Source organism: Eleutherodactylus coqui, chromosome 1, assembly GCF_035609145.1.
Source record: "Eleutherodactylus coqui strain aEleCoq1 chromosome 1, aEleCoq1.hap1, whole genome shotgun sequence".
Classification (NCBI taxonomy): domain Eukaryota; kingdom Metazoa; phylum Chordata; class Amphibia; order Anura; family Eleutherodactylidae; genus Eleutherodactylus; species Eleutherodactylus coqui.
In genome coordinates this window covers 181,695,570-181,708,558 of record NC_089837.1, presented here as the reverse complement: position 1 = coordinate 181,708,558, position 12,989 = coordinate 181,695,570, and the positions used below count along the sequence as shown (strand labels likewise).

The 12,989-nt window shown below is 41.0% G+C and overlaps 1 protein-coding gene across 7 annotated transcripts in view; it reads right to left on the bottom strand.

Moving 5' to 3' along the window:
• The window catches only part of COL19A1 (collagen type XIX alpha 1 chain), an 859,492-nt gene that overhangs the window by 293,649 nt on the left and 552,854 nt on the right, over positions 1–12,989 (bottom strand). For all 7 annotated transcript variants that reach the window (XM_066604267.1, XM_066604321.1, XM_066604301.1 and 4 more), the window contains one exon: positions 8,261–8,305. In XM_066604267.1, coding sequence (XP_066460364.1) covers positions 8,261–8,305 — 45 coding nt within the window. The remainder of the gene's footprint in view (positions 1–8,260; positions 8,306–12,989) is intronic.

Here is a 12,989-nt window from a genome sequence, read left to right as displayed (position 1 = left end):
GAGACTCCTGCTTCAAATGCTTTGGGATGGAAACCAGATAGTACAAATACAAAATAATTTGTCAACTTTCATCTACTTTATTACCCAAAATCATGTTTTTTACAAAAAATGTGAGATTTTTTGATTTGAAGTATAGGTTTAAAAGCTTTCTACCTAGCTCCCATGAATTTTATGTAACTCTCAAAGTATAATATCTCAACAAAGAAACCCTATATATATGCTCTGGGCAAACACATTTTAATCATAACAAGTTATTCATTAATTAACCCTTTCCAATCCAATTTTGGATTCAGGGTTTCCTAGGGGTTTTCTCTTTCTGCCATTATACTTGTCCAAAAAAGAGATGTAGGCTAAATTGTGCCAATAATTGTATGAAATTGCGCCAAAATTTTGGTTTAATTTTTGGTGTAAACTAAGCCAACTAAAAGATGGTCTAAGCTTAGACTAGACAGTGTTAAAACTCATCAGATTTATCATTCGACGGAGTTATGTCACATTAAGACAGGACAATAGTCGTCTACATGACTGCATAAGTGCTAACATCCCAGCGGGTGATAGCACTCGTGCAGTATGATTAGACAAGCAAATCAGCACTGGGTTCTTGACAGCTTCTCGCCTGGCGCTTCTCATTCTATGTAAAGCGGGGAGCGTTTGCACGTAGTGAGAAGTCAGCGATCTAGTAATGATTTTTATGCTGGTTGAAAGTGAGTGACCCACAAACTTTAAACAAATAGTGCATGAATTTTACGTGATAATCGTCTTGTGTAAATGGCCCTTTACAGGGCCAATATTCTCACATACATTGTGTGCGAAATGCACAAAACTTGCACAAAAATAGATTCCATTGTTTGTATTGGATCTAATTACATAGTTGATTTTTCTCTCACGCAATGTAGCAAAATAGAAAAGAATTGTAGCATGTCCCATTTTCGTGCCAGTCATGGTGTCTGTGTTCTGTGCGATGCAAGTCATGACCGAGAATGGCCAATGGGAGGCCAACAGGGAGGTCATCAGTGAAGTGCCATAAACCTGCCTCAAGGCTTCTATACTAGAAGTTCATGTGACAGTTGTGGTGCCAGGCCACCAAATCAGTGAATATATTACTTTTATATAGTTTTGAGCGCCCAGAACAATATAAATACTAACTTGGAAAACATCCTTAAAATATTGAGTAACTCTACAATTACTTGACTTTACTTGTCTTATAACGACAATTTAGTATTCTTTGAATCTGTGTGTCAAACTCTGCTACTTAGAACTTGCATTAGACATAAAAGACTTTCAGTTTTTTGCCTGAAGTGTTCCTTTAAAAGACTCCAATTTCTCACAAAACAAATTCAATACAATATTTCAAAATGCTAGCAAAAACCTTTTTCTGGCTGCAGTTCACATTACAACCACTGTGTGGCCACATATCGACTCACACAGGTTAGACATCTGATGACAGAGTTTTGCAAAATCATGTTTTTTCCTAAGCTGTTCAATTCATGCCACACATCACAGAATGTATTGATCTAAGAGTTTGACAAGAATTTTGCTGGTTTCCTGTTACTAGAAAGCAGTGCATTGTGGGGGTAAGCTGACAATTACAGAGTTAGAACTCTAGTCACTAGTCTCACAGAGAAATCAAGGTAAACTGATGTATGTTTCCAAAAGTAGCCAGCATAATCATAAGCCAAGCTATAGATTTTGATTAAGAAAATTACAGAAAATGACTAAATGAAAAAAAACACAAAAGTAAGAACTTGCAAACTTATTCAACTTTATTTAGCATTCAATTGCAAATAAGTAAAGATTATAACATTAGTAAGTCATAACACGCTAACACTTGGATGTGAAAACTACTTGATTTTTTTCATTATTTTGATTTCATATATGACAGTGTTCTAAGTTTTTGTTTTGGATAACCACACAGTTACAAGCTGCTATTTGTTTGAAATATGCTATTTGGATTCCCTATGGAGCCATCTGCTAATCTGGCCTCAAACAGCAACAGTCAGACAGTCAGACTAGTTCCCTGGGGAAGTGTAATCCAAGTGTTACAATATATTGATAGCATAAAGTTTGGCTGTGAATATCAACTATCTGCATGGTGAAAATCCTCTCTTGTGTTTTTAATGAAAATGGTACCCCTTTAACTAAAAATAAAGATAGATTATATAAAGTCATAATTATATTATGATCATGTAATGTTTCATAATGCCTCATGTATGGAGCCATATTACTAGTCCCAAGTTTTACAGAGCTGTAATACATAGTTTATAGAATTCTATAGGCCTAAACTGTACTGGATTATGATACAGAGGCACAGTGTCACATTGTGCTCCTGGGACCTGTAGTTCTATGGGTTTCCAGGAGCACACTGAGTAGGAACTCATGAGACAACGAGAACCCTTGTCGTGGGCTCGTGAGCTTAAGTATCTTGGCCAAAATATGAACCAATACCTCATATGTACTTTAGCTGTTTTATCTGCTTATGCGTGTTGGTATTCTAGGTTTTTTTTTTTCAGTTATTGTTGGATGTCTGCCCGCAAGTCCCATTTGCTATTCATGTTTGTCCTAGACGTGGTGTGCATTGCATTCAGGTCAGATGCGACATAATAAACAGCCATACCATATGCACTAGACCCCTTTGTGTTGTGTATCTGTGTTTAATTCCTTCTCCTGCTTTGACATAGGTGCATCCGCAGTAGGCCTGTATAGATAAGTCCTGTGCGACGGTGAGTCAGGAGTAGAGATTGTCATCTTTTTTTTGCCTCTGGGTTTCCATTGTGCTTTGATTTCGTGTACTCTTTCTGCATACTACAGTTACTGTAATGTGCAAAAGTTTCTGTCAAGAGTTGCACGATTGGTATTCTTACTGCTTGTTATGACTTAGATGCATCTATTCCTGGTCCGTATGGATAAGTCCAGTACAACGTTATGTCTGTTTGAGAAGTTGCTATTTTGTTATGCCCTAAGGGTCCAGAGGCCCCTTTTTTATAGGGGGGTGTTGTCACGTTGTGTTCCTAGGACCTGTAGTTCTATGGGTTTCCAGTAGGACACTGCCACAGTGGTGGGATGATTGAGCTGGCTGAGTGGGTATTGCTCTAGTCAGCCAATCACCACCGATTGCTGCACATAAATGATAGCCCCTCTTGCAAGAGGGTGTTGGTCATTTATCTTTCTCCTCATTCCTCTCAGAATCCTGGCATTTGGAGTCTTGCATGTTTTGCTTGGTGTTGCTGCATGCATGAGATTCTGAGTGGGTTTCCCTTGTTTGTTGGTGTGAACAGTGTCCTGTTTTGCTTGTATACCGCTTACTATCTATAGCAAGCCAGGCACCTAGATTCCATCGTAGGGCCATCCCTATTGGAATGATCACCCTTCTTGCAGGCAGGTGCGCCTAGGGTTTAAGTTGTCTTGTTAGAGTAGTGACTCACGAGACCACAAGGATCCTTGATGTGGGCTTGTGAGCTTAACTATCTTGGCCAAAATACAAACTACCATATTTTTCGCTTTATAAGACGCACCGGTATATAGGACGCACTCCCGTTTTAGAGCGGGAAAATAGGGGAAAAAAATTTGAACTCACCTAGGGACAGTGCAGGGATAGTGCCAGGTGACAGAGCAGTGGGAGCAGCAGAGGTCCGAAAAACTGGCACTCCATATCACAGCGGCGCGTCTATGAAGCAGGAGGAAGGAAGGAAGCCGTTTGGTGGAGGCGGGTAGCAGCAGTAGTACTCGCCGGCTCTCACGACCAATCACAGGTATGTATGGGCGGCAGTGGGGAGGAGACTGGTCGCACATTTGTTCGTGCGATCGCAAGTTTAACACGCAATCACGCTAACTAAATCGCGCTTGCACATTAAATTCGCGATCGCGCTAAAAATGGCGATCGGAACACATTTTTTGCCACATTCGCTTTATAAGACGCAGCAACTCCCCCCCCCCACACACTTTGGAGGGGGAAAAAGTGCGTCTTATAAAGCGAAAAATACGGCAATACCTTTAGATTTACTTAAGCTATTCCATCTGCTTATGTGTGTCAGTATTCTAGGAGAGTGTTTTGGTGTTTGTCAGTCATTGTTGGATGTCTGCATGCGAGTCCTGTTTGCTATTCGCATTTGCCCTGGGTGTGGTGTGCACTATGCTCAGGGTGAACATAACACATACAAAGACATTATAGATGCTAATTGAATTGAACAGAATATAGGGTGGGGAACATGAAAACATAAGGGTGGACACCCATTAGCGTTTTTTTTTCTTGCCCTGCGAGAGCGAGTGAAAACACTCACCTCTTAGCACAAAAAAAATGTTGCAATATCACAAATGCTTTCAATGTGGCCGACAGCAGCAACAGCAGCGCCAGCCCGAATAAAAGCATAGAGAGTATATTGCGGACTTCTGCTACGGCTGTGACAGCTATGGCAAAAGTCCGAGATGCTATCCCATTGCTTTCAATGGGGTCGGCACTGCTGCTGCCAGCTCCAATGAAAGCAGTGGTTTTTAGGCAGCCCCCGCAGAATGATTTTTGGGGAAGGGCTTGAAATATAAGCCCTTCCCTGAAAATCATCCCTAGCTGGAGAAAAAGACAAAAAAATCTTTACTCACCTCTCCGCCGCCCAGGCGCGCTCTCCGGCTGGCTCCCCTGCACTGCTGTCCAGCACTTTCAGCAGGCGGGGATTTAAAAATCCCCACCTCCTGAAAGGACTGTGCTGATTGCCTGAGCGCTTAGCCAATTACAGGCAGCGCTTAGCTATTCATCAATGAATTTCAATCTCATTACAGCGACAAATATAAGTATTGTGCTTAGTCTCAAGTCCGAAGATTTCTTTTACCAGTTTGAGCCATTGAAAATTGGTCAAATTACCATGAATGTCCCAGTTTCTTATGTTTGGCAAGCCTTACTATGGATTTAATAATCAAAATTACTGAATAAATGATAAATGTTTGAACACTAGGGTTCTGACCACTGGGTACCCCAGGGATTACAAGAATTGCCCACTTCATGTCTCCTAGTAAATAGAGTAGCAGCGCACATGTGTGACCGCTGCTGCACTCACTACCTATGGAGGTAGTTGAACCATACTGTATCTCTCACAAAAAGCAAAGTTAACAGCACACTCTATATACTTATATTCCCAACCATAAATAAATATGAATACATCAACACTTATTTGGGGTTTGTTCACCTCTGTACTATGCTTTCCTTTTTGCCATAGAATCCAGGTGTATATGTGTTTGTCCCTTTACACCCCATGGTTTTAATTATTTATCACTAAAAAGCTTGCTTTAGGTTATTCTTCTGTAGGGATTTTTCTGTGAATTATAATTTGGATACATGCAACACAGTGCAAAAATCCCAAAAGGACTCTAGCAGAATAGCAGAAAATGAAAGCACCGATCCAGGTATTAAAATTGTACATCAACTTTATGCTGGAATAACAAAGTTAATTGGAAATGTTAACATCTATCTAGATGCTGTCTTGTTCTGCTATTCCTGACTTCCATAGAAGTCAGTACAGCAGTGATCAAACATGTACGCCATCACTTCAATCAATAGGGAGACTCAGGCCACGTTCAGATCAGCGTGTATTTGCACGTAAATATGCGTGTGAAAAAAACCAAATGAATTCCCTATGGTGTGTTCACATGTCTGTGTTTTACCTGCATGCAAATGTGGAAACCTGCAAAAGATAGGACATGCGTGCACATAGGTCCGTGCTGTGCATCAATATTCCCTGCGGGGCGTCTCCTCATCACTGAACACTGTGACAGTATTGTCACAGTGTTCAGTGACAAGGGGACTCCCTGCGAGGAGTAAAGAATCCCCTGCCACAGCTGTGACAGCTGTGGCAGAGGATCGCAAAGCTCTCCCATTGATTTTAATGGGGCCGCCGCTGCCGGTGGCCCTATTGAAAGCAATGGGATGCCGGCATCCCCTGCAATGATTTTCAGGGAAGGGCTTTAAATATAAGACCTTCCCTAAAATTCAACCTGAGCTTGTGTAAAAAATAAAAAAATACATATACTCACCTCTCCGCCACTATTGGGGCTCAAGCGCATCTTCCCTGCTTGGTCCCCAGGCACTGTAGTGAAGCTCTTTCAGCAGACGTGGAATTCAATGAATTCAATGAATGGCAGAGCGCTACCTGTGATTGGCTACGCGCTCAGCCAATCAGACGCAGCCCTTTCAGGAGTCGGGGATTTTAAATCCCCACCTGCTGAAAGAACTTCATTTCAATGCCAGGGACCAAGCGGCGACCCCGACATCGGCAGAGAAGTGAGTTTTTGTTTTTTTTTTAACACCACATAGGGTTGATTTTCAGGGAACGGCTTATATTCAAAGCCCTTCCCCGAAAATCATTGCAGGGGTTGCCTGCATCCCATTGAAAGCAATGGGACAACCAGCATAAGCCACGGCCCCATGGAAAGCAATGGGTATGGAGCCTTGTTCATGCGTGTTTTGACACGTGCATGGATGCGCAGTTTTGCATGCGTGTATGTACGTGCAAATCCACGCTCGTCTGAACGAGGCCTCAGGGTGTGCTGTTTTCATTAACCCTGGGAGTCCCAGAAGTTGGACCTTTATTAGTTATCCTGTGGATAGATGATAACTATTTCTGGTGAGAAAACACCGTTAAGCCCTTAAGGACCAGGCTGTTTTGTACCTAAAGGACCAGACACATTTTAGGGATTTTACCCATGTAGTCGTTTTACTGTTTACTATTTTTTTCCCTTCGGGTACCAACATTTTTTTCTGTATTTCTTTTCTGTGACACGTACGGCTATTTTAAAAAAATCTTTTTTCACTGACTTTTTTATCCGCGGTAAAATAACGCATGCCAGCATTGGCGGGCAGAAAAGCTATTAGGTTCAATAGAACCTAATAGCTGTATTATTCCGCTGCGGGAACCGCGGTACAAATCCGTTTGCGGGCATTAGCCCTCAGGGTTTTATGTTTTGTGGTTTCCAGCTATGAATCTCAGTGTTATCTCTAAAAGTTCGAATGAGTGGGTTTGTACTTACATTAGTTTTTAGTTATATTTTTTTAATCAAGGTTTTTCGTTATAGGGGTATTGCACAGTAATATATTGTAAGGAAAAACCTCTCTCATTTTTTTATAGGAGTTGAGTTATGCTTCCAGAGGTGTTTCAACTGTTGACAAGGTAGTCGACTGTTTCATATAGCATCCAGCATAACCATGATTGCAACTGAGGACTAGTACAAGAACAACAATGGAGTATTGATGATTTCACTTTTATGCAGATATTACCTTTACTGTATATAAATTGCAGATTGATATGATTTGTGTTTCACAAAAGCCCTGGCTGGTAGTGTACTATTGTACCTTGTCTGGGGTCTACCAGTACCGGCTATATTTGATTTTATTAGATGGCTCAACAGAATAGAATAGAATAAATAAAAGGACTCTACAGTGCCCTTTCTTTTTAAGTAGACAGCCATGCTCCTCTCTTCCCCACACACATCCTTGTAAAAAGTTCAGATGTCTGTTGCCTCCACTAGGGAGTGATCCAATGCAGGTCAATAGGAGTCAACATTGCTGAGTTCAGATTTGTAGCAACAGTTAGCTGAAACTTTTACAAGTCTGTGTTTTAGGAAAGAGAACTTTGCTCTGTGAACAAGAAACTGTGCACCATAAGCTTATTATGTATATTAGTAAAATACTCCAAATTATTTATGCTGTTTTTGTCTTATTAGTTTAAGCATGATATAATTGAAGGAAAATATTGATAGCTGGCAATGAATGCTAAATTGTACCAGTTCCTAAGAGGAAGGTGAACATGTTGGCATTAGTTTTTTGTATTCACAGTGCCTTATAAAATATGCATACAGGTTCCCATAGGGTTAATTAAATGCAAGATCTTAATGAACCAGAAGTCTGAATCACGGCATTTCATGTTCTACAATTTTTTAACAACAGCATTGGAAACTGCCTTGTAACGTAACGTCAGAAAATATAATCCATTATTAAAAATTATAATTAGGATGAAATATACAAAATGGTCTATAAATCACCAAAAAGATGAAAACAGCTGTGTCTGCATAGTGTTTTAACTCTGCAGTGATTTACAGAGTGACTTTATAGACTTGAATAGAGCCACCTGTGGAGAAAAGTGCTGCCAGAAAAAGACATCACATGAAGAAACAAGCTAAGCACAATTACTAGACATTTGCAACAATAGGAAGAAAAAGAAAAAAATTTGAAAAACAAAGACAGAGCCTTGTCAATTCGATGTACTTTATGCAAATTTACCTTATCTCCTTTTTGGCCGGAAGGTCCATCCTTTCCTGGTAATCCCTAAATAGAAAAAGATGCATAGTTTTTAGAACAATACTTTCTATGGTTTTCCATTGTAGAAAAAAATGGATGTTCCTTTATAACAGCTTTGCCGCATTATCACGTACTTTTACCTTTAGAATTTTTACAATGCTTATCTCTTATTTGGCATTTATGACGTACAAAGGCTATATTCTTACATAACTATATACAACACAATGATTCTAAAACTTTCAAAAAAAGAGAAGAAAATCAGGGGGACGACGCATAGCAGCAAAATTGTCATCTTGCACCTTTATAAAGCTGCTCATCATTTAACCAAATATGCCATGTTACATGAAATGCCTCCTCTGTGCCCCCATCTACTACCCCCAATATAATATTATAAATCTAATTAATATAGGTTAACCATGTTTATCACCTCCAGGATGGTCGGGGTACTTTTGGACTTCTAGTATTAGGCTATGTGCTGCATCCAGTATTCTGCCACACAGGGGCGAAACTATAGAGGATGCAGGGATGCGGTTGCACCCGGGCCCAGGAGCCTTAGGGGGCCCATAAGGCCTCTCCTCTCCATATAGGGAACTCAATACTATGTATAAAGCATAATAGTTGGGGGCCCTGTTACAGGTTTTGCATTGGGGCGCAGGAGCTTCAAGTTACGCCTCTGCTGCCACAGATCTACCTGCTTTTATGTGGTACCTTTTCCATATTTAAATTAAGGAGGGCAAGCCTTGCTGAAAAGGGTCTCTGATTCCTGGCACCCAACTTAATAATGTAGAGATCCCCAACACAAAACTTTTTCAGACTATCGTTTCTGGACTACACTGGTGAAAAATGGATTTGAGGATTGTTTTTTCATGCCGTATAATGGATTCCTGTCTAAGAGGTTCTACATTTCAAACAGAACAAGATAGCGTTCACCACTAACCATGATAATTTTTTATCTAGTAGTGCAACCATTGGCCTTGTTTATGAGAACAAATGAAAATTTTCACTGTACACTGATGGTATAATAATAGCCTACACAAATATATAAACTAGATTTAAGGGCTCTTTGACATGGGTGTATGCGTTTTTACTTGCGCTGTACAAATGCGCAAACAAGCGCACAATTCTAAAGTTTGTGTGCCTGTTCAGACGGCATTGGCCCCCGGCATTGGGGAGGAGGCAGGGAAGAGCAGGAGCTACTGTGCTAAGCTCCTGCCCCTGCCCATTGCAAACAGCCAGCAAGGGGCGGAGAGGAGGAGGAGAGAAGGGGGAGGGAGTTTAGCAGTCACGCTGCTAAACTCCCTCCCACCTCCCCTAGGAGTCTATGGCAGCGACCGTATTCCGGCCGGGAAAGATAGATCCTGGACTATCTTTCCTGGACGGCATAAAGGGCCCTATGCTATATTGGCCGGCCGGGTGCTTTTACGCCACGGGATTATGCCTGTGTGATCTGATGCAATGGAAGCCAATGCATCAGATGGTAGTGTATATCAACCAGCCGTGAAAAACGCAGCTGATAAATGCTCATGTGAATAAGCCCTAAGTACATAAGAGATATTATTGACTCACATTTGAGGGCATCCCTAGGTAAACTGAATGTAAAAAGGTTTAAAATTCTGCTCCTTTGTATTTTAAAAAATTGAGTTTCCATATCAGTGGGACAAGTATGCAATATTTTGGCTTATACATATATGTGTAAGGGGATACAGGCTCCCCAATAACTCTTACAGTGTACACTCTTGCAGAGTGTCTGACAGCTGCAAGCTCAAGCCCTGTCGCCTTTGGTCTGGGACGCAGCCATGAGGGGGGCAGAGGATAGAAGGCACTTGCCAGCGCTCTTCTGCCTAGTGCAGTAGTACTGTATGACCTGCTCCTCTCTGCCTCCAAGAGCCACTGCTGGGGAGGGGAAGCAGAAGAGAAAAACATGGGCACAATGTCACGTAGCTCCAGGCATCACCATTTTATCATAGCCTCTTAGAGGCTGCAAAGAAGGCTGTCCCCCTCAGTGAAGTGGCTATGAAAAACCAGCCCCATGTTAGAGAATAGTAAGGTCTAGCTGCCTGCCCCCTCTGCAGAGGTTTTTGTCATGATAAGCACCTGATATATAAGCCTGGGAGCTGTGTCGGAGCCCCAGGCAGGTGCTGATCTAGTGTGTAAGTCAGTCCCACAGTACCAGTACCTAGCAGCAGCAGGGGGCTACAAGTAAAGTGGCGGAGGCCTATTTCAGGGGGCAGTAGAATGCTATATCCCAATGCTGGGAAGTAGCCATTGAATAGCAGAGACCATCCAAAAGATCTGAGAGCGAAAATGGAGGCCTGGCTGCATTTCTAGGGTAAAGTGCCTGGCATTGTCTGACACTATAGCAGCAGTGCAAAAGTCCAGAGAGAAAATAAAGTATACAACAGGTGATATTCCAAAAAAGTGTAAGCAAACTGCAATCGCTGGTATCACACGAGATATAATCCCTGGGCAGGGTGGGGGAAAATGACTCACGAAATTGTGCTGATATCTTACCAGTGTAAAGTAGTTAAGATGCCTTAGGGTGCTTTTAGACGGAACGATTATCTTACAAAGAAATCGTTGAAACGAGTGAAAATGAACAATAATCGTTCAGTCTAAATGCGAGCTAATGACTGAACGCCGTATGAGAATCATTCGCTTTTTGCTCGTCATTCATTTCATACAGGTAAAACAAACATTTTCAGATCGTCCCCTTATCATTCATTTCCGCAGCGCTCGTTCGGTCTTTCCCATTTGTTTATAGAGCATGTTACATTGTTTTATGCCAGTTTGTTCATCCTATGCTATGCGATTCCTTGTACCCTTTTCTTAAGCACAGCATTTGAGCCAAACTCACAGTCTATGCACCAGTTGTGTGACTGACAATGTCTATTTTTGCAAATATTTACAGCAACAAAGCAAATGTTGACTTTTACATGTTTTTGCTGTATGTTTTTGTCATAAAACATAATCATGGATCTGCAGATGATTCTATAGGACTCAATCTGAAGTCAAAATGTAGCAGTAGGCAAAGGCTTTCAAGATCAGCTGTCATGATCAGATTTTACATCACGGAGATCAGTAGGTGACATTGAAAACTGATGCTAACGGAAGACATTTTTTTCAGTGATATTTCAATCAGCCGAAAACAGCTGCAGAACAGAAAAAGCCTCTGCTATTTGCAAATCAGAATGTAGATTGAAGACCTGACACATACAGTATATATCATTTCAGGAAAAAAGATATAAACTGCAAACAGGGGATGCTGCTCTGTAACTGCTAAACATATCCAACAGGAACAAATATACAAATGGACAGAGTTGAAGAATATATTGATATAAGGACGCAAGGATGCATGATTGGTAACAGAACAGAAAGTAAAATGTCAGTAAGGTCCCTGAGCAGATTAGGAATTGTTACCCCTCCTTTAGATTCAGAGACCAGCAACCTCACCAGGCCAGTTTTCCACGCAGAATGAAATTCCTCCCTCCTTAAACAGGTCTAATATGCAAGCCAACTCAATGTTTGTAACCTTATTAAGTACAGTACAAATAATTTGTTGGGGTACATCATGTTTTTTTTTATTTTTGCAGTATTTAAAGGGAATGTATCACCTTTATTTTTACTAATTAAAACCAGAAAGTGAAACATTTTCCATTTTTTAATCTTTTATTTACTGTTTGTAGATATTTTTATTCTATTGTCTATACATGACTATGGGGGTAGCCATCTTGACTTTGCTGCAGAGACTTTACAGCCTCTTTTAAGGCCCATTTATACGCAACGATTATCGCTCAAAATTCGTTAAAACGATGTCTATTGAGCAATAATCGTCGTGCACTTTTCATCTGAACAATGATTTTTAGGTGAGTTCTCCAAGGGAGCAGGAGATTACATTGTATTCTCTCTGCAGCCCGTGAGAGAAAACAGTCCACATGCTGTTATCTCCACGGGAGCTAGAGATTATATTGTATTCTCCTAGCAGCCCATGGCTGAACAATGGAGCTAATTGCAGACAACCTGCTGAGTTCTGCAAGCAGCTCTGGAGGCTCATTTGCATGCAAATGAAGCTGCTGAAGTACTAATGGGCATTTGTGCCCATTAATACTTTATGCGAAACGATTACTAATCTTTCAATCATTTGAAAGATTATCTTTGCGTGTAAATGGGCCTTTAGAGCTTTGATTTACTGCAATTTACACAATGGACAGGAGAAGACCCAGTGATTCTATGGGACACTGTTATAGGTACGTTCTGTAATGTCAATATGCAGGGAGGGAAATAAATAAGCTATGATCATCAATTATTGTGACTGGTAGATCCTGTGTTATCTATATAGAGGTGCTAGCTTTCATTGTACTCCAGCAGGCATCGCTATTTCGTCTGGGATTTTTGCAGAAATCAGAAAAGGAGGCTCCCAAAAGAACCTCTAGTGCTAAAGTGAACAAAGCCTAACACATAAAACAGATTGATGGACTATCCTCAAGATACAATGTCAAGTTGGCTTCACATGAGCGTTTGGGCAAATACATTTGCCATAGCACATCGTATTTGTGCATGAATGAGGTTTGGAGAGGGCCATAATCAGGGTTTTTTGTGCATCTTCAAATATAAAAAAAGCCTACAGGCTTTGTCTTGCACCACACTTTGACACCTTTGCATGACCTTTGGTGGATGATTTTGGTGTCATTAGATTTGTTACATCCTCACCACC